This window comes from Curcuma longa, chromosome 9 (genome assembly GCF_044706935.1).
Source record: "Curcuma longa cultivar G26 ecotype Majalengka, Jawa Barat chromosome 9, ITB_CL_G26_1.1, whole genome shotgun sequence".
In the NCBI taxonomy this organism is placed as follows: domain Eukaryota; kingdom Viridiplantae; phylum Streptophyta; class Magnoliopsida; order Zingiberales; family Zingiberaceae; genus Curcuma; species Curcuma longa.
The window spans coordinates 3,999,110-4,022,390 of NC_133869.1; the positions used below are offsets into that span (position 1 = coordinate 3,999,110).

Sequence of the window (23,281 nt, forward strand, 5' to 3'; positions counted from 1 at the left end):
CACCATAAATTTGAGTAAAACCTTTGACCACCAAGCGAGCCTTGTGGCTTTTAATTAAACCATAAATCCATTTGCAATCAACGACACTTTTTCCTTATGGTAATTTTACCAAATTTCAGGTATTATTTGTTTGAGAGCATGTATTTCCTCAAAAATAACAGTCTTCCACTTAAGAATAGCTAGCGCCTCCATAACAGACCTGATAAGATCATATATGGGGAAGTGTGGCCAAATTAATTGGAAATTTTGCTCCGTTTAATTCATGCCGGACAAAAATTTTTCAAAAACGGAATCTTATCAAGCAGATCTCATATTCGATCAACTAGGTACTTGATCGATGCATTAAGATCATTGGACTCTTGTGTTGGTATTCAGGATCCATACAAAGAAAAATAAAATAACTATGCAGCGGAATGAAATAGTTGTACCTTTCTTCTTTGTAAGTTGTGTAGATGATTGTACATACCCGAAGACCTCTTGATCTTCTGTTGTATTCCTCTCCTCTTCTTGGATGTTGTGTGGGCAACGATCTACCAAGATGACTCCACCAAATTCCTTCTAATCCAATCTTCCAATCCGATGGCAAGAACTCAAGGGAGAAGCTATCTCCTTCTTCTTCTTCCTCTTCTTCTTTCTCTTCTTCTCTTCCTATCCTCTCCTCTCTTCTTTGGGTGCCGGCCCTATCAAAGGAAAGAATCCTTTAAGGTGGCATCACCTAAAGCTAGGAGAAGGAAAAGAATTAAGAGAAACGGCCAAAGAAGAAAAGAGAAGAAACTCCTCTTCTTCTTCCTCTTTTCTTTTCTTCCTTCCTATTTTTCTTTTTCCTTTATTGGCCGCCGGTTCTAGCAAGGAAAGGATCCTTGTGTGCCGGCCCTAGCAAGGGAAAAGATAGGAGGCTTGGGCGCCGGCCCTAGCACAAGAAAAGGGAAAAGAAAGTGAAGAGGGGCGCCGACCCTATCTTGAAGAAACAAGGAGAAACTTGTTTCAAGGTGGCGCCCTCTCTTGGAGATTATAGAGGGTAAAAATTGTGTGTCTTTGCCTCTCCTAATCCTTCCCTTTTATAGCTTTGCCATCTTAGAAAATTTAGAAAGAATCTAACAAACTTTTCTTATCCAGATTTAGTTAAAAAAAATCTAAAAAATCTCTTGATAAGATTTTGTTAGTTTCTTTAATAAATTTCCTTAACTAAATTTTGTTATTATCTTAACAAAATCTCTTAATAAAATTTTGTTAATTTCTTAACAAAATTTCTTTATTAAGTTTTGTTATTTTCTTAACAAAATTTCTTAACAAAATTTCTATGAAAAAATCATATCAAAATTTTGTTTACGATTTAGAAGAAATAGAATTCTTAACAGAATTTCATAACAAAAATTCTTAATAGAATTTCTTAACAGAAATTCTTAACAGAATTTTTAAAAAAATTCTTAACAGAATTTCAAAATTCTTAACAGAATTTCCTAACCGAAATTCTTACAGAATTCTCTTAGGTGGATACGAGGCTTTATCCAGAGGCTACAACAGGGACCTAGAGGAGGAATTGGTTTTGGCCTCCTGATGGGCTTGGGCTTCCTGTGTTCTCCCTGAACACCCAACTCAAGTCCATCAATAATAACTCATACCACTAAAGGGTTATTATTGAACTACCGCACCAATCTCATATTATAATATGGGCTCCTTCTTATCATGAGTGCATTAATCTCCCTGTGTTTAAGATATCGTATGTCCGTCAATTAATTGAATTACTGACAACTCAATTAATTAACTTCTGAATCCAAGAGTAGTACCACTCAACCTTATTATCATGCGGAACTAAGTCCACCTGCAGGGTTTACATGATAATCCTTATGAGCTCCTCAAGGGGACATCATCAACCTAAATATTAGGACACAGTTTCCTTCTATAATCAACAACACACCATATACATAGCATTATCTCCCAACTCATCGGACCTCTTGATTTAACGAATAAATCTCACCCTTTGATGAATTAAAGAAATACATACTAAGTATATGTGCTTGTTATTATATCGGGATTAAGAGCATGCACATCCATAATAACTGAGGTCTAGTTCGATTATATAGTCAGTATAAATCGAACGACCTCATACGGTCCTGCTCAATACACACAAAGTGTACTAGTGTAATTTAATAGTCAAGATAAACTAATACCAATTACACTACAACCACTCCAATAGTTTGTCCCTATCCATCTTGGTTGTGAGCTACTATTTATAATTTATAAGGAACCGATAACATGATCTTCTGTGTGACACCACACACCATGTTATCTACAATATAAATTAAGTGGACAACTGCATTACATAAGAAATGCAGACATTTGACCAATGTGATTCTCATTTCATATTATTTCAAAATAGATGTTTATACAAAAGCTTGCTCTGCTCGCGATGTGCCGCCTCCGCCGGATTGCGTCAGATCGCAGTCGTTGATGCGCTCGCGTGAGAAACGAAGTCGGTGCGAGGGAAAAGGAAAACTTAATTTCCAACGCTGGCGATGAGCAGGTTGGAGCGGACGTGCTGAGCGCTCGATTCGGCGGCGATGTCTGGGACGCGTAGGTCGCAGACGAAGTCCCAAAGGCTGAGCGCGTGGAAGAGAGCCTCGGCCGAAGGATAGAGGCAGAGGTCGCGAGGCTTCTCTGTTTCTCTCGCGCGCCTAGGAATAAACTCGCGAAGAAGGAAATCCCGAAAGAAAGGCGGCGCCGAAAATAACCCCTAATTTTGCCGCTCTGATACCATGTTACGAAATAATAAGTCAATCTTATTACATTAAGAGATACAAGCCCCTCTTTATATAGGAGGTTTATGGACCTATTCTAGGAGATTTATTCTAATAAATATAACCAACTTCTAATAAATATAACCAACAGTATCAAATACCGATTATGCATCACGTATACATAACTATCATATTATGCTATCAATTAATTGAATATTCGCATAAATATCAGGTTGTTAAAGCATTAACACGTATACATCATATGTATAACACCCAACTTTACCTCTACCCACGTTGACCTTGGAAAGAGTCCAACAAATCAACGCTTCAAGTTAAAGTCAGTCCGTTAATCATGAAATCATATCTCAATGGTTCTAACATGTTTAATTTCAAGCCGGGCTTGGAGAGAGTCCAACCCAAGCAAGAAATTAAACTCCGGTTCTAACCATATTAGCGGAAGGTGTTAGCTTTAATTATTTGTAAGGGATTTTCAGGTCTCATCCTCTTTTCATGCAAACAATAAGTTATCTACATGACATGATAATAAATGTCATGACATAGTTAATGCAACTAATCATGGCATATGACATGGCATGACATAATTAAAGCAATTAATTATGACTATTTCCAGCCATAGTTATTGTAAATCTTATTTAATAAAATATAGTTAAGAATCCGATTTCACAAATCAAATTCTTTAATTAGATTAGGAAATAAATTTCCACATCTAATCACATATTTTATTTTAGAAAATATAATCTTTAATTAAGAAAATTTAATAAATTAAGAAACAAATTTCCTAATCCAAATTTCCTAACAAATTAGGAAATTCTACAATTAGAAATTCTAAAATTAAATCTTAATATTTTTCTTTTAGGAAATAAAATTTATAATAAAGAAAATCTAATTATTTAGGAAATTAATTTCCTAATACGAAATCTCCTAACCAATTAAAAAATTTCTATAATTAGAAATTCTAAATTAAATTTTAAAATTTCTTAAATTAGATTCATGACTAACTATTAAACGTAAAATCATTTTACGCATAGGTCTGGCACTATCAGGCTCTGATACCACTGTTGGGATTATCCTAGTATAATGCGCGTGTTTACACGTTTCGCAAACATGCGCAGCGGAAATAAACAAATAATTAAGACTAATTATTACACAACACACGCATGTAAAGCAGGAAATAACATGTACAAGGTATGACAGAAAATTAAAATTTTTAGAATAAAAGATTATTCTAAGTGTACCTCGCGGATGATGACGTTGAGCAGTGTTGGCATCAATCGAGCGGTCCTTTTTCGAAGTCCCGCCTCTACTGGTGATCCATGCCAAGCTCTCGTCTGGACAGCTTTCGAACCCACGAGCCACGTCATCATCGTCAGTACTAGCCGATGATTGATAATGATCGATTCGAGAGAAGCCTTATTTTGGAAATCACGCAACAACATTTGTCACGATCGTTCTGGGGATTTTCTAACTATCATCGAGAATCATATTCCCGGTGCAGTTTTTGGTGGTCAACCTTTGACCGCCGATTTAGGACAGTGGTCGGAACTTTTCCGATATTGATGGAAAATTCTCCGGAAGCTTCACAAGCTTCCGAAAGGATGATGGATGGTCGTCAGACGACCGAGGTTGCTCGACAACGATTGGATAGCGATCATTTTTAATCTCCGATGACTGAACACAGTCAAGTGTGAAAACCGACAACCCACATGAAAGACGAAAGCTCACCTTTGGACACAAAATCAAATCCCAATCACAGGAGAAACCCAATTCTGATCTCCTCCTCAATCTCACGCAACATGCTCAGTTCTTGAAGAACTTCAAGTGTTCGGGTGTTTGAACAGAGGCGGCCGACGTTAAAACAGAACAAGCGATCAGCCGAACAGACTCGACCAGCATCAGAGTAGAGCACGCGATGGCGGCGCACACACGCGGAGGGAAAGGAAGAAGACATCACCGGGATCCTCTGTTTTGTCCTCCATTTTGTCGCGCGATCTCCGTTCTGGCGATGAGACGGCGGCACACAGCAGGCTGAGAAGAGGAACAGGGCGTTGGCTCGAGGAAGAAAGCCACAGAAGGCGTCGTGGCTCGAAAGGCGACAGATAGCAAGCTCCAAAGGCCGACGGACAACGACCTCACCATCGGAGAAACCGTCTTCTTCATCCGGAGAAGATGTCCTATTCTGGAACCTCAAAACCATCCCTCAAATCGCCTTGATCATCCCTCACCAGTGTCGCGCTCTCCCTCACGCGATTAGGTTTTCTAGATCGCCATCACCCGGTTACCGCGACCAACCTCTCCTTAAATCGCGAGATGCGATTCTAGGGTTTTTCTCCCTCTCACGTGCAACGCTAGTGAGGTCGATGAATAGCTCCAATTAAACGTGTCTTGTTCCTTTCAACGTCTTATACCCGCTTGGTTCAGGACATGGTCTATTTGTGTCAGTCCCCACTAGGTTGACTACGTCACACCTAGCCTAAGCTAGCTTTCTTGTCCTGTGGATTTAAGTTACTTGTACATATGTCTAAGAATATCGTACTTTTAACATATAATATTTTAGCGAAAGACTTTTAGTAACAATCCTGACAAGCGGTCGTAGGATATACGTCTCCTTTTCCAAGGAGCGGTGAATCCTCTGTGGGTTATTCAAACACCTTCGGACACTTCGAATTATACCCAATCATCTCGGGTCCATACCTCTTCGGAGATGTTTGCTTAAGATGTCAAAGTAAAAGCCTCCATGACTAAGGTGACTTGAATACCGCAAGTCAAAGAAAACTCGCATTTAAGCTGCACTGAGATCTTTATTGACATATATATAGAACCATATGAAGTCTCAAGGCAGGTCACTCCAATGAACTGATTACCTTTAACCAACATCCACGTTTAACTCTCAACATCTAATGTCTCCAGCCGTGAGATCAGTTGCTTAGCTAACTAAGGAGTTTAAACGTGCTAGTCTCAACAGAATCGATGACGTCCGTGCTCATCAATTTCTCGACTGAGGATAATTTTAATACATTCATAATTGCACATGTAGAGATGTTCATGAGTTATGATCCAATCACAAATTTTCTCATGCTATGAATCGTATTGTGGGCATTCAGTATTTGAGTTTAAGATCCAATCAAACAAATAGAAAATATGTACTCAAATAGTAAATTGTTATTTATCCAATAAATAGTATAACCATAAAACGATTGCCTTAGAACACCTCTCAAATCTAATAGCAAGAACTAACATTAGAGCTGGAAGAAACATTGATAGTCATTTGGTTGAGTTTACAATATTGTTCAATATGTTCTTTGGTAAAGGGAGCAGAAATACTGGTGACAGTAAATTTTTCTTGGCTTGATTGAGTATGTGATATTCACGACCTTCATTCTTTTTTCATGGTTGTCAATTTGTTGGCTTTCCATATATTTCTCAACATCTATCCTTAGTGTGACTTGGTCTGTTGTAGTGTTCATACCAAAAATGTTTATTTTGACACTGACTTGGGTATGAAACTTTTGGTGGAAACCAAATCTAAAACATGCATTATAACGAATTGTGGTGCAATAATCTCATTGGTAAGTATGACCTTATGACGAGCTTCTTCCTATTGGACATCTGCGAAAGCTTTTTCAGGAGATGGAAATGGATCACGTGTAATAATACAACCATATACTTTATCCAAATTACAATTAAGACGGGTCAAAACATCAAACACATGCTCCTTTTCAATATTATAGCGGTTTTTGACACTACAATCAATGCACATTAAATTTTATTCAAGAAATAAATCAAGTTCCTGTCAAAGATCTTGAAGATCAGAGAAGTATTGTGTCACAGAATTTGAACCTTGTTTTAATTTTTTCAGCTTCGATTGTAATTCAAAAATCTGGGAAGTATTGCCCAAATCAGAATACATCTTCCAAGCTGCGTTCCACACCTCCTTGGTCGTCTTGAACCAGAGATAGTGATGGATGGCTATGTTGGGTTCCATGGAGTTAATCAGCCAGGCAAGCACAATTGAATTCTCTGCCAGTCTAATCTGGCACAATGCATCACTTTTGATGTGGGCTGAGAAGAATCACCCGTAAGATAACCCAACTTACCACTTCCACAGATAACTATCTTCACAGACTGGACCTATTGCAAATAATTATGGTCGTTCAACTTATGGGTCGTAATTTACAAGGATGAGGCATCAGTTCCAGAAAAAGAAGAGAAGGCAACAGAAGTTTTTCTAGCTATGGGTTGAGTGGAAGAATCGATGGACATGGTTGAACCAACGGGCATCATCGTTGTCTTCAGACGAGAAGAATACCACGCGTTTGTTTACAGAAAGAAGCCTCGCTCTGATGCCCTATAAACTAAGTTGAGAAAAAAAATTCTCTCTCATTTTATTAATGAACCAAGACACCCTTTTATAATTACAATGGGAGTTAATAAATAAAAAAGGAATAAATAAATAAATAAAACTATTCTTCCTAAATAAATTATTCTATCAAATCACTCTAATTGATTATATCCTTATTTGCACCCATGATTGGCTTTATACAAAGAAAGATAATATATTTGATTATTTCCTACATATATGTTAGAATCACAAGCTAACCTAACTTAAACCCTTGTTACACATCAAAACATCTCAGTCGAACCCAACCACTTTAGGCTAATTGCACTAACAATGTTGTATGTTTTGAATTTAGGGACAAATTAATATCTAGTAACTTTTGTAATGAGCATGGCTACATGTGTGATCATGATCGATTGTTTATGCTTAATATCAATAAAGTGATATTTTTTGCTCAATGCCTTAATTTTTGGTAGGTAGTTTAAAACATGCAAATTATAATAGAATGCATGACAAGATGAAGTTTGACTTAACTTCTAATGTAGTTGATACAAGAAATACATCCATTGCTCGTAAAAAAACTAAAATAATTACAAAAATATTTTTAAGACAAAAACAAGATTTAATTTATTAGCCAACACATAGTGATGTGATTAATATCAATAAGGTAATATTTTTGTTTAATGCCTTAATTTTTGATAGGTAGATTAGAACATATTAATTATAATAGAATGCATGACAAGCTTGCATGCCAAACCTATAGCAGGAAATAAGAAATATTTCACCATTCATTAATGATTACCCTAAACATTAAAATTAAAGTCATAAATAATTTAGAATATAAAAAAGTAGAGAATCAATGTGGCAATGCAATAAAATGAGAAATGGTGAGTACCATGTTATCCTTTTGAATATAGCACACAGAAATTAAAGTGAAACCTTATTATATTTTGAATTAAGTTTGTACCAAAAAGAAAAAAACCTCATAGAAGGCTTAGGAGAACTGAATGCCTGCCCTAAACTATGTAAAAGTTTGGGGATACCAAGAGCAGCAATTAGACTACCAAAACCTAAAAGGATTACACTTAGTGAAAGAGATATAGAGTTTATATTCCTTAGATACACAAAATAGCAAGGTATTTTAGTTCGTAAAGCATAATGGCTCGATAGAATTTAATAAAGTTATTGGATCAAGGGATGCTGACTTTAATGAGATTAGATTTACCTTTATATCAAGGGGCGTTCACATGGAGCCTAAGGAACCCAAAGTTAGAGGCCAAAGTATCCATTCAAGAAACTTAGAAGAAATATTAAAAAATCAGAAAAGTAAACATCTGAGACTACCCAACGTATAATGAACAGACTTTTAGATGCTCTAGGTGGAAGAAAATAATGAAGAGGTTGTTTGATAAATTTCATTGACATGATCATAGAAATTCATCCTGCCACTTTCAAGGAGTTTATGTCATCTCATAATGCACTTCTTTGAAAAGAAGCTATTAATGATGAAAGAATAAATTTTGAATAACAAGAGTTAAGTTACCATTGAGGTGCAAATGATTAATTGTAAGTGGCTAGTCACATGGAAAAGATACACAAAGGATAGTGGTGAAAAATACAAAGCTAAATTGGTAACAAAGAGGGTACACTACAAAGATGGAACTACCTTCTTTGATATACTCTATTAACTAGAATCATTTCTATTAGATTATTGTTAGCATTGACCTTCATATACAAGCTTGAGATTCATCAAGTAGACATAAAGAGTCACATCCCTAATTGATTATTTAAAACATAATATTTACATGGCTCAACCAAAACATTTCATAGTGTCAGTAAAAGAACACAAGTTATAAAGAAAGCAAGGCCTCTTTATAGTTTTAAGCAAAGTGGTAAATAATGACACGATAAATTTAATATGGTTTTCTTATCAAATTATTTTAGATAAATAAATTTGATAAATGTATCTATAATAGGATTTTGCTTTTAAGGAAAGAAGATGCTATTTGCTTGTATATCAATGGCGTACTTAATTTTGAAACTATTTTAGATAAAACTTAACGAAACTAAATTTATTTTGTCTAATAATGTTAGCATAAAAGAGAGTCAGTGACATACTGGATCATAAATGATTGAAATAATATTTTGTCTAATTATGTTAACATTATTATCATAAGAAAGAAATAATATCATATTGCATTAATTTCATTGTATTGAGAACATGCTTAAAAAAGTTGATTTTTATGATCATGCACAGTTTAGTATTTCAATTGATTCAACACTGAAACTACTAATATATAGTGGTAAAATAATATATTAGAAAAGCATGCAAGTTGATTAGTTTTTTGATGTATACCATGAGATACTAGGTTGAATATCATATCTACAGTGGACAAGTTTAGTGGATATACAAGACATATCTATTGAATGCAATCAATAGGGTTAGAAAATGCATAGAAGGGACAATGGACTACATCATAGACATGGCAGTTTTCCAACATTGCTATAGGAGTACCTAAATGTAACTTGGATAACCAATCTCGCAGATCATTTCATCCATTAGTAATGGATTTTCAACCTTGGTGAGGAGCCATGTCTTTAGGCTCCAAGAAGCACATGTTTATTATGAATTTGACTGTGAGATTGGAATTTGTGGAATCGTTAACCATCGAAATGGAAATGGAATGGTTTAAGGGACTTATACAATGAAAAGTCTACATATATTGATTAAGACACCTATATAAGACACGTTGTTTTGTAATGTATATGGAAGTAAGGCCTCATTTTAGCCCCTAACTCGGTAAGCTAGCATTATTCAACTATGCAGTGCACCAAATTCAGAATGTTTTATTATTGTTTAAACAAAACTTTGGTGGATTTGCTAACAGAGGGTCTTATAAGAAGTAATATCCAAACAATGTGGGATGGGTCAAAAGCCTCCTAACTAATTTGTCGAATGATGGAAACTTAACTAGAGCAATGAAAACATCATGTTGTAAGTTTAATAACTAACAATAATATAAAATGTGAATTCAAGCACCAAGTTATTATCCCAAGGGTAAAGTTATATTCTAACCCATGGCTATCTATAGTAAATATTTTTAAAATTGTTTCCTACTAGGGAAGGAAATAGATAGGAATAAAAAAGGGAAGAGAAAAAACTTATAGAAAAAATATTTCCCTCATTTTGGTTTCCTTTGAGGGAATGGAAAGGAGATAAATTTTAAATTTCAAAATTTTATTTGTTAAAAACATTAAAACAAATAAATAAAAATATACTACAAAAGAAAATAATTTTAAAGTTCTAAAGTCTGGATTTGAATTTCATTGTAAGTAAAAGTAGTTTATCATCCAAATCAAATGCAATTAGAGAAAACCTAGGGGAAATTTTCACTAGCATTTTCTTTCCCTTTCAATTTCAATTAAAGAAACGAAGTGAAAGTGTCACTAGAGAAATCTTTATCTCCCTTATCTGTATCTATGTTTCCTTCCCTCATAGAAAACACACCTTTAGTATATGAATTAAGAGTGTGACCTCCAAAGGATTCAAAGATCCTAACTCAAATTTCAAAATTTTATTTGTTAAAAACATTAAAACAAATAAATAAAAAGATACTACAAAAGAAAATAATTTTAAAGTTATAAAGTCTGGATTTGAATTTCATTGTAAGTGTTGCAATTAGAGAAAACCTAGGGGAAATTTTCACTAGCCTTTTCTTTCCCTTTCAATTTCAATTAAAGAAACGAAGTGAAAGTGTCACTAGAGAAATCTTTATCTCACCTTATCTGTATCTATGTTTCCTTCCCTCATAGAAAACACACCTTTAGTATATGAATGTAAGAGTGTGACCTCCAAAGGATTCAAGTGTTAGATCCTAACAGTCAAATATGGGCATACAACCATAAGAGTGTTGAGTAGGAACATAGCTAGTTCAAAACTGTCTACTATGCAATTTCAATTTCATGACTTTAAGATTATCTACTAAAGCTTAAATCGTGGAACATTTATTGGTATATATATGATAAACAAGCTCGCCCAATGTCTGAAAATATATTTTGTCAAAAAATTCATTTTGAAAATGGTGGTAAACTGCTGGATATTTTTTTCAAGACTTAAGTTTCATAAACGGGTTTCAAAGAATTAGAGATAGAAAAAGAGGACTCATACAAAAATTAGAGATAGAACAAGAGGACTCATACAAAACTTTAGTCTCACATCTATCTCTTGAGGGAGATAGAGCCATTTAATTATAGTTATGTCTATAACAAGTTACTTTTAAAAGAGTTTTTGTGGGAGCCATTTGGTGGAATTATATAGGTCATATGTAAACCAGATGAGTAGATTCATGTGCAACACAAGCATGATGCAATTTAGTGCATGGCAACTTATATAAGCACATATATACAATGACCAGAAACATAGTACCCATAAGACACACATGGCATGTATGATGCACATAAGTCACAATGAGGTGCATATTAGACACAATATGACACTTTGTTAGTGCACTTTACATATATGTATCATTTCATTAGAGTGCATATTAGATTTATATAAAATATCACTCTCCATCTAAGCCACCATGCAAGACAATGGATTTGCTAATAGATTGCACAAGTGGGTTTCAATCAACTGATCTAAGCAAACTAGCATACGCTAATAGTTTCAAACAAACCAAGGTAGTGACCATTGGATTTTTTGGGTCGTTGATTTGAAGTTTTCAAAGGATGTGGTGCACAAAATATTAGAAAAGAATCACTTATGTATATAGATGGTTATGATACCCAATAATTGAGAATCCTCGGAAATAGCTAACCCCCTTCAGCAAGTTCAAGCACCTAATTATCTTAATAATTGGATACTAGCAAAATTTGAGTTTATTAAAATTTACAAATCCTTGTGGCTACCCTTATATATCTATGTATTTTACGAATCTCAATCGGGTATCAGTAGGTGCAGTGCTTGTTTATCATCCAAATCTGCATTTAGATAGGTACATATTTGTGTGACACCTAAAAATCCAAGTACTTGACCCATTGCCATCCGTACTTCAGATCAATTAGAATCAAGAAATTTCAAAAAAAAAAGGTCTCCTCTCTATAGTATAGTAGCTTCTTTCTCCCTATAGACAAAATCTAACCACTAGATTTGTGCACTCTAGCAGGCGGACTTTAGGTACATTGACTCTAATTTGATGGACCAAGGGCTCTTCCTTGCAAGTGCTAGTCATAGAACAACATCAATCTAATTCATCTCTTAGAATAATTTTAATGAAGACGGATTGAGCGAGGGTGATTTATGCTTAAGGAAAGCAACTACACACTTTCAGATCGATGATTGCTAATTCTGATTGAACCAGTCTCAAAGGCACCATATTAGCACCATGTCGAACAAACTCAACATGGACAAATAGCTCATTCTACATTAACTACTAGCCCATCTCTTTCAGTTTCATAGTACCTTAATTAGATGGTTGTCGTGAAAGGACTAGGATTGGCATCTTTCTTGGGAGGACATCCTCTATTGGTGCACTTCAAATTGCAAGAAGAATTGCCTAACGAAGCAGTCTATTGCATTAAAGTCGAATCAAGATCTACATAAAAGAAGTTATATGATCTATAAGTGACTCCATTGAGTTCGCCACCATAAAACTCCATAGTGACATCGACTAATTCAACATATATTTTGATTTTCCCTTCTAAAAGGATCATTGGCTCTCACAATTCCATCTCCATCCACCAAAACTATAGGAAATGTTTTTTTAAAAAAAAAGTAGGCAAATGACGTTTAAAAGCTCACACCCTTCTTTATCTCTAAAGACAAGGTGCCCTAAACAGAGCATCTTAGAAAACTTTAACTGAACCCCAGGGTAGCCTAGGTCAGGTCTTGCATTCAAGGGGGAAATCATCCAGATTGATCAGAATATATCAACATGTGCAACTGTTGAAGACACCTCGTATCAAGGATCACTACACAAAAAAGTTTTGCCTTTCCAACAAAAATCCTTGATCTAATGCCTTGGTCAACTATTCACTCAGATTCCACATTTGTGTTTCAGTTTTTCTCAGCTACTTCAGCATACTTATTTGTCATCTTCACTTAATAACCCTCTTGTCCTCCTAGCTGTTGATAAACTCAGGTTATGTGGAGTAAACGATCTCATGCTACTTGAACTTTCGATCAAACTGCTACACAACAAGACTGCAACCATCAAGATTCACCTGTAAGTTGGCAGGGACTTGGCGATGGGATGATACCACTGGGTTTTCATTGGGTATTACTTGGCACACAAAAATAAACAGGCAATAAATGAAACCTTGCACTATGCAGAGCAATGCTGCATTGTGATTTTTCTTAATGGAAAGCGTTAATCGTTGTTCATCTACACCAACCAAGACGAGCAATTAACTGGAGGGTAAAAAAAGGAGGTATCAGTGCATTTAGTTTAAGCTAAAATTCCAATTTCCAACTAATTGGGTTTGTTTTCCAAAAGAGCGAATTTCCGCTTCGAAAGTTGGTTGATTGCAAAGTGAAAAAGAAAAAGGGGCACGGACTTGAATTCTTATAAGTGAAAGATTTAGAGAAACAGAGCAGAATATTAAGTTGATCAAACTTACCTGGAACAAGCCAAGGACCTTCGAGACGTTCTCTCCGGCCAGCATCCTCCTTAGATCGTCGGAGTACATGAGCCCCACCGCCTCCACGTACACCTCTGCGTCATCGCACTCGCAGATCTCCACGACAACCGGTCGGCTACCCGGTCTGCAACATATCCCTACCAGCTTCTCCGCAAAGAAACGGCTCCGGGCCGTCAGCACCTGCCGGTGCGCTGCCATCCGGATTCGCATCCCGTTGCCGGAGCTTACGGAGAGCTTCACGTCGCTGGGGCCTTTACTAGCGAGGATCATCGCAATTCTCTCTTGCAGGTCGAGCTGTTGGGGCCGCAGAGGGGGACGACGGTGGCCGGCTTCCTGGGTGATCATCTCGAAGAGTGTGGTGGTCCTGGGCGCGGGTAACGAAGGACGCGGTGGAGAAGGGACGGAGGCGACCGCGGAGGATCCCGAGACAGTAGCTGGAGGTGTCGGCGGAGGAGAAGAGATCGGAGACAGGCGAGGCGAGGAGATGAAGCCTTGGCGGATCATGGCGGAGACCTCACCGGACTTCAACAAGCTCTCCGCCACTGCCTCCATCTGGAAAGAGCCGTAGCGCGGCAATCGGATGCTCCTCTGGCACCGCCGTACCGAGTTGAATCCAGCGCCTCCTTCGAACTCGCTCTCGGCAACGACGACTTGAAAGCCGGACGTTGGAGACCACCGAAGAATTAATATTCATCGGGAGGTGATAGTTTATTCTTTCTTTTTCCGCTTTAATGAATGGGGTAATTTTTAAAATGCCCCCGACGAGTTTTCGACGCTTTTCAAGTACCTCTAAAGACTTTACTTGATAAAATAATTTAAATAAATTGATAATAATAAAATTTTAAAAGTGATATTGTATAAAATATATTAAACTGGAGAAGTATTTTGGTAATTTCCGTAATTAATGCGTAACGGCGACAGCAACGTGTGGCCCGCCGCACGCGATCTTGATCCTCAGTGGAGATATGATAACACAAACACATTAATAGCAACATCGACGAATCGATATAATTGATGCCGGCAGCTTAAGTTAGCTGTTACAGGATGTAAAGCGTAAAACAATAATAATAACGTCCAACTGCAGAAGGAATAATTGTTGCATTAGAAAATGATTTGTTTTATCTTTTAATAATCGAAATACATTTTTCTTTGTGGTAGTTGAACCTCTCTATGGATAAATAATAGCGTTATTGGCAACTACCAATTATTTGTCTCCAAATCTTATATTAACGGGTCTGAGTTTCTATAAGGTAGCTGGTGAATTAGTCGTTGGACTAGATCCGTTTACTCAACCCAAATTACTTTTCACCAAAACGTTTTAATGGTTGATTCAACTAAACACTTCTCCGATAAAGTCATTTTACCCATCATGGCGAATGATGCCAACAATTCATGTTTCCATTAGACTGTCGACGTCATGGTTCAGCGTGCGTGGACATGAAGTCTTAGATGAGAAAATAAGTCTTAAGATTAGACAAGAGTATACAGGATGCTAAAGCCATTCTTGGGCTGATAGTAAATAAAAAATTTTCATAGATGATCCAATAATTTAATAATTCGAAGAATCAGATATTTAGGTAATAAAAAAACATAAAGAGGTGTATCTATCTCAAAAATTGATTCCATGCAAATATTCCATATTTAACTCGAACAAAGAAAACCTACTCTAAGATATGAGTTTTAATAATTTATAAATTCTTAATTCAAAAAAAAAAAAATTGAATAAGCCAAGCTAGCAAGGTCAAATACCCCAGGCCAACGTATAGGCGATGCCCGGCCAAACACGAATAAACTTATTCCTAGTCCAAGAGCAAGTCATGAGAAGAATAATACTATGATATCTTGATGCGCAATGTTGACAGCAAGTTATGATGATTATTATTATTATCTTCTCATTTTTGGGGGAAACAAATAGCATCATAATAGCTTCGCCGAGTCACGAGAGTATTATTCCTCAGTGATTCTTAATGCATCATCATAGTTGCGACTTGCCAGCAAAAGAAAGAACATAGAACATTCTCCACAAAATCCCCCAACTTTGGAGCAAATCGAACTTAAGGAACTAAATAGCCACATACTCATCGATGGATGGATTCCGACGCTGTAGCCAAAGTGTAACAAGTTCATGATATTCGTGCATTCTTTAGACTCTTGCATGCAACCACGCCCGCAGATGTTCTCATAGGGTTCACACCTAAAACAGCCAAGCAATCGTCTGTTGTTTTTAGGTGCGGCTGAACAGACTCCCATATCTTTTTCTTTTGGACCTGTGGTATGTCAAACGATGATCAAGGAGCTGCCCAAGAAAAGCATTCCATTTTTCCATGCGTCTCTCACAGAGACAAATGCATTAGCAGATCATACTTATTAGGGCAATGTTAAAAGCTTCCAATGTAGTTGAAGTTATTTGGGCGAGGAAGGCTAATTTGGCTGCTATGGCTTTTGTTAAATCAGTTGACAGTTTAAATACTGATCCAAAAATAAGGTGCAAAGCATTAAATGTAATCTTGATAGCTTTTGGGGAGTGAAAGTATATGAACTCATAAATTAGGATAACTATGGTCAAGAATCCCACATCGAACACAATGATTTCATCCCAGATAAGTAACTGGGCATAAGAAAATGTTGACAGAAAAGTGGAAATTTACAGGGCAATTTAGGTGGTGATCTGCATTAGATTCGTTAGAGCATATTAGTAAAATATAAGCTTTTTTGGAAAATAGAATACATGGAAATGGAAACTGCAAGGAGATTCGATGTTGGGAACTACAGAAATTTTCCACTTAAAATTCTAATTATTGAAAAGGAAATAATTGGCTAAAATCATTTATTATTTAACAAAAAAACAATGTTGGAACAATATAGAAAACAAACATAGCAATCCTCAAGTTTGAGTACAGACACTGACCATGTCTGGTTTGTGACACAGAATAGAGTGCAAATCACGACATCTGATGGTAACATAGGACAATATCCTTCCTTCACTCCCTCACAAACCTAAGATACCAAAGGAGTATGAAGTTTGAAAATATGGGGAGAAACTTAATGAAATAGAGAGTGCTGTTCTACTTCTAAAGCATACTCTTAAAGGAGAGAAAAGAGAACATCAGGGAGAATGAGAAAAATTCCTACGGAATAATAGAAGAGAACAAAGATGCTAAAAGAGTGTGAATAAATTACTGAAACCTGAGTCTGCGAGAATAGAAAGAATAAACACTAGAAGATAGAGAAACCAATCTGATTAATTCTACAATCAGTGGACAGAGGAGAGGAGATAAAGGAATAAGGAGTGTAACGGCAATTCAACTTGAAGCAGAAGTAGAGAAAAATAACATTTTCAAGATATATTGTCTTATTGTTACTTGTCAGCTTCAAGATCCATGTCAGAAAAAGTAACTTAATTCAACAAATGCTCACACATCTGCAATTTTTCACTAAATTGCCTTCCACTTATTTTTTTTTTAATGCTCACCCTTCTCCTTTTAATCCACAACTTCTGAAACCTGTTTTTTTTCCTTTTAAATTACTCCCCACTTTGGCAACACTTGGGTTTGGCCATGTGTGGTCTCATGTGGCTTAGACTTGACTAGGTCCTATGTAGATGCATAGTTTGCAAAATTGATATCGGTGCCAGGATCGATTGATTTAGTAAATCTTAATATAAGTGCCATATCAGATTGGTTGAATCGGTAGGGTCAGAATCAGAAAATACAATAATTTTAGACTAAGGAAGAGATGAAACAAAAGGAAGAGAAAAATTTGATGCAACCAAAAATGGATTCTAATAACTTTAAAACGTGAAGAAATAATCTGTTATAGTTTTCTACTCTATACATTGTACTAAAATAATTAATATAATTAGATATTTCTTTTGATTAGTATTCAGTTGGTAAAATTCTTATTTATTGATAAGAACAACCTATTTACTCACTATATAATTTAGAGTTATATTGTGTAGTTTAATACTAACTATTTTTATAGAAAATTCAAAAATTATCGTCTTCGACATATCTGTCTTTTATTGTTTGGTAATATTTTTTTCTCATTTCTTGTTTTTACTTCATAAAAAAGTTATCATGTTTGAAAAAAAATTTGAGCACACCAGCATTCTTTTTTTTTTGATAGGATATTCTTTTTATATTTTTGTATTACTTTAATTGTCAGTTTCATTTTTTTTTCTCTCTCTCATATCAAATCATAATGATTTTTAATAGCCTAACCATTAAAACACCAGGATGAGCTCTTTCTGACCATTAAAACACCCCTATCGTTATCAAAACACCTGTTTAATATCTGACTTTGTTCTGTTTCCGTCCCATCTCTTGTGCATCTTTCACTTTATTATTACAGACAAGAAGGAGATTGAATTTGTTTAGATTCATAGGTAATTTTATCTATTTGTCTTCAATTTTAATCATGGTAAATTTTTTAATCCAGTTCATATCAGCCTCAACTAGATCGAGATCTGCTGATTTTGAAAACTATCCATAGATAAGCAATTTAGCTGTCCCAAGCCAGATATGCTAGAGAAGTTTATTGAGGTTGGAACAATGGCCTGGGTTGGAAGGAAGTGACAAGCTTCTTGGAGGTAGAAGAAGTGCTTCATTGTTTGATTGGTACTTTGCTTTGATGTAGATAGCTGACCTAATCAAAGTTTTCAAGGTAAGAGGAGATCACAGAGGTATGCCATTGGGAGCAGATATGCGATAAGGGGATGTTGCTATTGGTGTCTGTGCTACTCATGATGACCAACTAGGTGACAAGGATGATAATTTATTATTGTGAGAAAAATTAATTTTAATACTTTTGATTTACCAACTTATATAAACATTAGATGAACTTTCAAATTATAGAGTAAAATAAACTATTGGAAGACATTTGAGCCTCCATCTCTGAAAGTTGATTTTGTCACGATAGAACCATAGAGAGGCTATCCACCTTTAGATTAGTCACAACATTTGGGGTGATAAAAAAGAAATAAAACTAAAATTAGATTTGACTCATCAAGGATCAAGATAAGAAAGATGGCACGACTATTTCATAATAGGAAAGAGTGTCAAAAGAAGATAATAACTAAGATTGTTTTTTCAAGAAACAAAGCAAAGATAAAGATCCATCACTTTCTCACTCATTGGAGAGGTCATTCACGAAAAGATACTGAAGAAACCATACTCTAAACAACTCTACCACAAGTTATGCTGGGAAATAACAATTAAAGAAAAGGGCTGACAACTTGTTTGGAGTAAATTCTCCTTGATCAGGAGAATGACACAACAAAAATTTGAGACTCAAACTAGATTTTTTTTTTAAAATAGAATTTTAAAATATTTTTTTAGAATTTCTAAGAGTTGTGAAAAATTTTTCATAGTTTACAGAGATAAATTGGATCTTTTAGAAGTTGGTTATATTTTTTTAGAGAAAAGATTGGCTATTTTTGATGATTTGGCCTTACTTCAAGTCTACAAAAGCAATTAGGATCTCATGTATTAGATGATCTTTCATTTTTAATAAATTTCTTCTTCAGTGAATTGAGTTGTTGGAATTTATTTTGTGGTGTGGCATTTTGTATTGCATCGATTTTTCTATACAATAGAGAGATGATAACTTACTGGTATTACTACAATAATACAATAATGAGAGACAAGATTTGACCACAATACTCCAACAAGATTTGACCACAATACTCCAACATGATTTGATGTTAAAAGGCTAAAAAATAAATAAATGCATATATGATAAGTTTAGAAATCTTAAATTTCAAAGGTGCTTACCTGATTAGGACCAGCAGCATCAGGTTGCTTATCTCTGTCCTCCTCAGAGCCAAACCAAATTCTTTCACCAGGAGTTGAACCTTCAGGGGGTATGAGAAGCTCGACATTTTCATGAGGTTCATCAGAAGCTGCCATAAGCATTCCATTTGATTTGATACCCCGCATGTTTCTAGGCTTCAGGTTAGCAAGAACAACAACTTTGGTGTCCTGCTAAATAATATGATAATTATGTTAGTACCTGTAAAACCAAAAATCACAGTTTATAAAGATAACAGAGAGTGTTATCCTGCACTAACAAATCTAGCTAAGAAATCTAAGAGTAATAGCTAAAATGAAACCACAAAAATCTCTTAGTTTCATTATTCAGAAGTGTAGAATGTCATAAGAATTTCAGGAGCAAAATAGTCCAAATTCAAAACAATTTAGTGTTCACTTCATCCGATATTATTGTATTAGAGTCTGAAATAAATTAGCTTTAGCAACATAGAAACTAATGTTTCACCAAAAAGGGGGGAATAACCACGGGAAGAACGACTCTTGATTTACTAAGACCTAATAGAAATTTGAAATCAAATAATCTGTTTTTGCACATAAAAGGAAGAGAAAAATTTTAAAAAATTTGCATTCTCGTGGTTGTTAGAGATATACCTCATATAAGCATTTAAGCAAACATAGTACATGACAGGTAATAATAGATTGTAGAACGAGGGCTTAAATAGAAAAAAAAAACGAAACCTGGAGCTGCTCCAACGGAATGTAGTTGACGAGCCCACTACAGATGGTCCTCGGTTCGGACTCACCGACGTCCACTTCCTCCACATACAAAGAATCCGCCTCGGGGTGCCTCCATGCTTTGAGGATGCGCCCGACCCGAATGTCAAGAGCATCTGCAGCCTCTCGCAGAGGGTCAGTAGGAGGACTCGGAGGATCTCCCTCCTCCACTGTTGAGGATTCAGCCTCACTGACCGCCGATTGGGGTGGCTCCGAACAGTATGCTCTTGCAGCGGGCGAGGAACGGAGGAAGGAGTAACGATTGGTGGCGCTGCCATGGGAACGAAGGATAGGGAGGAAGCGGGAGGCGCTGGAAATCCTCTTGTTTCCGGCGAAGCGGGCGTTGAAGGCGGAGATGAAGAGCCCCACGCCGCCCCTCGCGATCGTCGCGGCCATTCGAGCACAAGTTCGTCAGCCACGATAAGCGTGGAGTGAACGGGTAGGATCGCGTTATCCTGTTAAATATTTATTTGTTTAAAAAATCCAAAACAAATATATTTTTTTCACAAAATACTAATTTAATTCTTTTTCACCATTTTCTTTAAAATATCCTTAATTGAAATATCGTCGACAGTCTCTGGCAGCCAAAAGGATCGAAGCCAACCAAACGTTCTTGTAGTTGATCACAAGTAGGCTTGGTTGATCGGGTAAAAAAAATCTCAATTTTATGTATAATGTATAACAATATCCTATTTTATTATAGATAGATCTTACGGTTTGAAATTAATAGTTCAATTATTCTAAATCATCAGCTCAACAATTTCAAGAATATCAATGCTTAACTTTAATCTTTAAAGATGATTATGATTCACAATTTGAAATCATCGATTATGATTTGATTCACGATTCGTGAGATTTAAGATTATTATTATTTTTATTTTTAAAAATTTATAGATTTAAAAATTTTAAAAAGAGTTTATACTTATTTAATGAATTGACTAATCAAACTATTATATTAATGCTAAGTTTCCCAAAAAGAACACATTGTAGAATCCCATTATAACATCTCAGTGAGTACCGTTATATCTCCATGAGAACTCGAGTGCATAGGTGAGTTGGTTACGACGCAGCAGACTTGCAGAAGAGGGCAAGGGTTCGAATCCTGGCGAAGCCAGGCAATACCCTCCTGCATCGTAACCAACTGCACTTTCTCGATTTACCTCCTCACAGATGGTCGTGGGGCCGACCGTGTGGGGCCGCTAAGGTGGCGGATCCACCTTTTTACAGAAGTAGTGTTATTAAATATTCAAGATTGGACATTACATGGTCTGATTGTAAAGTATCGACAAGAATTGCTACATCTCTATGAAAACTTGAGTATGATGTTAAATATGTGTTTTGGCCAATACATCGTCCATGATCAAGCCACCAATTCACGAACTGTTAACGTGCACACTCCATGAAGATAATTGCCGAGAAAGATGAAGAAACTTGAAAATTACTCAAAAAGATAGTTAGAATGGCGCCAGGGGTGGGTCCCAACAAGTCACTCCAACGCTTAAGTTAAGAGTTTTGCATAAAAAGAAGTTTAATGACTTGGGAAAATTTAGAATGATGTGTGTGTACCTGTGCCCATAGGTATGGACAACCTTTTATAGAGTTGATCTCTGAAATATTAACGTCCGTTTAGGAAATATTTAGATATACAAGATTCTGTTTCGATATACACGTTCTTATTATTCATGTTTTTCAAAATATTTTCCTTATTCTTTGGGTGAAACAGTTTTAGAGTTTCCTAATCTTAAAAATGAATCAGTTTTATAACTTTAGCTTGCATGACACGTGGAGGTAATAGATTTTTGCTACATCACAAGCATCCTCAATTAGTCTAGTCGAAAGAGACGTACTCCGACTAACTGAACTATGTTTGATGAGGTATCATCGCTCTGGCACATATGGATAAAGTGGCCATAACAGGATCTTGAGCTTGGGGCTCGGTGCTCCAAACCTATCATAAGGCAAAGTTACGATCTCAAGGCTCAGTGATTCAGGCCTATCGTAAGACAAAGTCACGAGCTTGAGGTTCGGTGCTCCAAGCTTATCGTAAGGTAAAGCTGAGAGCTCGAGGCTCCAGGCTTGTGGTAAGGCAAAATCGGGAACTCGGGGCTCGGTGTTTTAGGTCTGTCGTAAGGTAAAGTCACGAGCTTGAGACTCGGTATTCTAGGTATGTCGTAAGGTAAAATTGCAAGATTGGGGTTCGATGTTCCAAGTTTGTCATAAGGCAAAGTCGAGAGCTTGGGGCTGGGTATTCCAGGCATGTCGGAAGGCAAAGTCACAAGTTCAGGGCTCGGTATTCCAGGCATGTCGTAAGACAAAGTCGCGAGCTCAGGGCTTGGTGTTCCAGGTCTATAGTAAGGCAAATCGTAAGCTCGGGGCTTAGTGTGTTGGTGCAAGGAGTACTAGTTTATCCTCAAAGTTTCGATGCTTGACAATATACCTAGGTCTGATCAGTTTGACCAAGGGTTGATCCAAACATGACCTAATATTTGGATGTGAGTGAAGTCTAGTCAAGTCAGTTTGACCAGAAGGCTAGCAAGAATTCTTAGCCGATTAGATCGGACAAGAAGAAGTCCTAGTTGAGATTAGGCAGGGAAAGTCCTAGTTGTGATTATCCATCTCATCCATAAATCCCCAAGTCAATCTCTTTTGCTCTACCACATCCAAAATTCACAACCATTTCACTCCCCTCAGAGTCTAGAATACTAGCCTTGTGACATCACTATAGCTAACAACGATCTATGTGGTTTGATATCTTTTTATTACTTGACGATGGTCACATAATTGTGACTCTATCAAATTTTTGGTGCCGTTGTCAGGGATTGTTGCTAATAACTTTAGTGATTAACAATTTTAGTTACTCTAGACTTCGAAAAGAAAAAAAATTAAATATAGAAAATTCAAAATATTTTTTCTTAAGGATTAAATGGATGTTCATATAAAGAGGTTACTCCAAAAAGAAAAAGTAATATTAGCTGTGTTGTATGCCGATGACTATGGTGCGTTTT

General features: G+C 36.2%; 2 protein-coding genes across 2 annotated transcripts in view; both read right to left on the bottom strand.

The window, feature by feature from the left end:
• Nucleotides 1-14,416, bottom strand: part of LOC141835200 (BTB/POZ domain-containing protein At5g60050-like) — a 25,681-nt gene extending 11,265 nt beyond the window's left edge. The window contains exon 1 of the mRNA XM_074722631.1: nt 13,714-14,416. Coding sequence (XP_074578732.1) covers nt 13,714-14,286 — 573 coding nt within the window. The 5' untranslated portion in view covers nt 14,287-14,416. The remainder of the gene's footprint in view (nt 1-13,713) is intronic.
• A 1,173-nt stretch (nt 14,417-15,589) lies between these two features.
• LOC141835204 (uncharacterized) lies at nt 15,590-20,697 on the bottom strand. Its single transcript, XM_074722635.1, has 3 exons — nt 20,241-20,697; nt 19,506-19,712; nt 15,590-16,001 (listed from the first exon to the last, which is right to left on the bottom strand). The coding sequence occupies exons 1-3, from the start codon at nt 20,670-20,672 to the stop codon at nt 15,858-15,860; spliced, it is 783 nt and encodes a 260-aa protein (XP_074578736.1). The 5' UTR covers nt 20,673-20,697; the 3' UTR covers nt 15,590-15,857.
• Between the last annotated feature and the right edge of the window lie 2,584 nt (nt 20,698-23,281).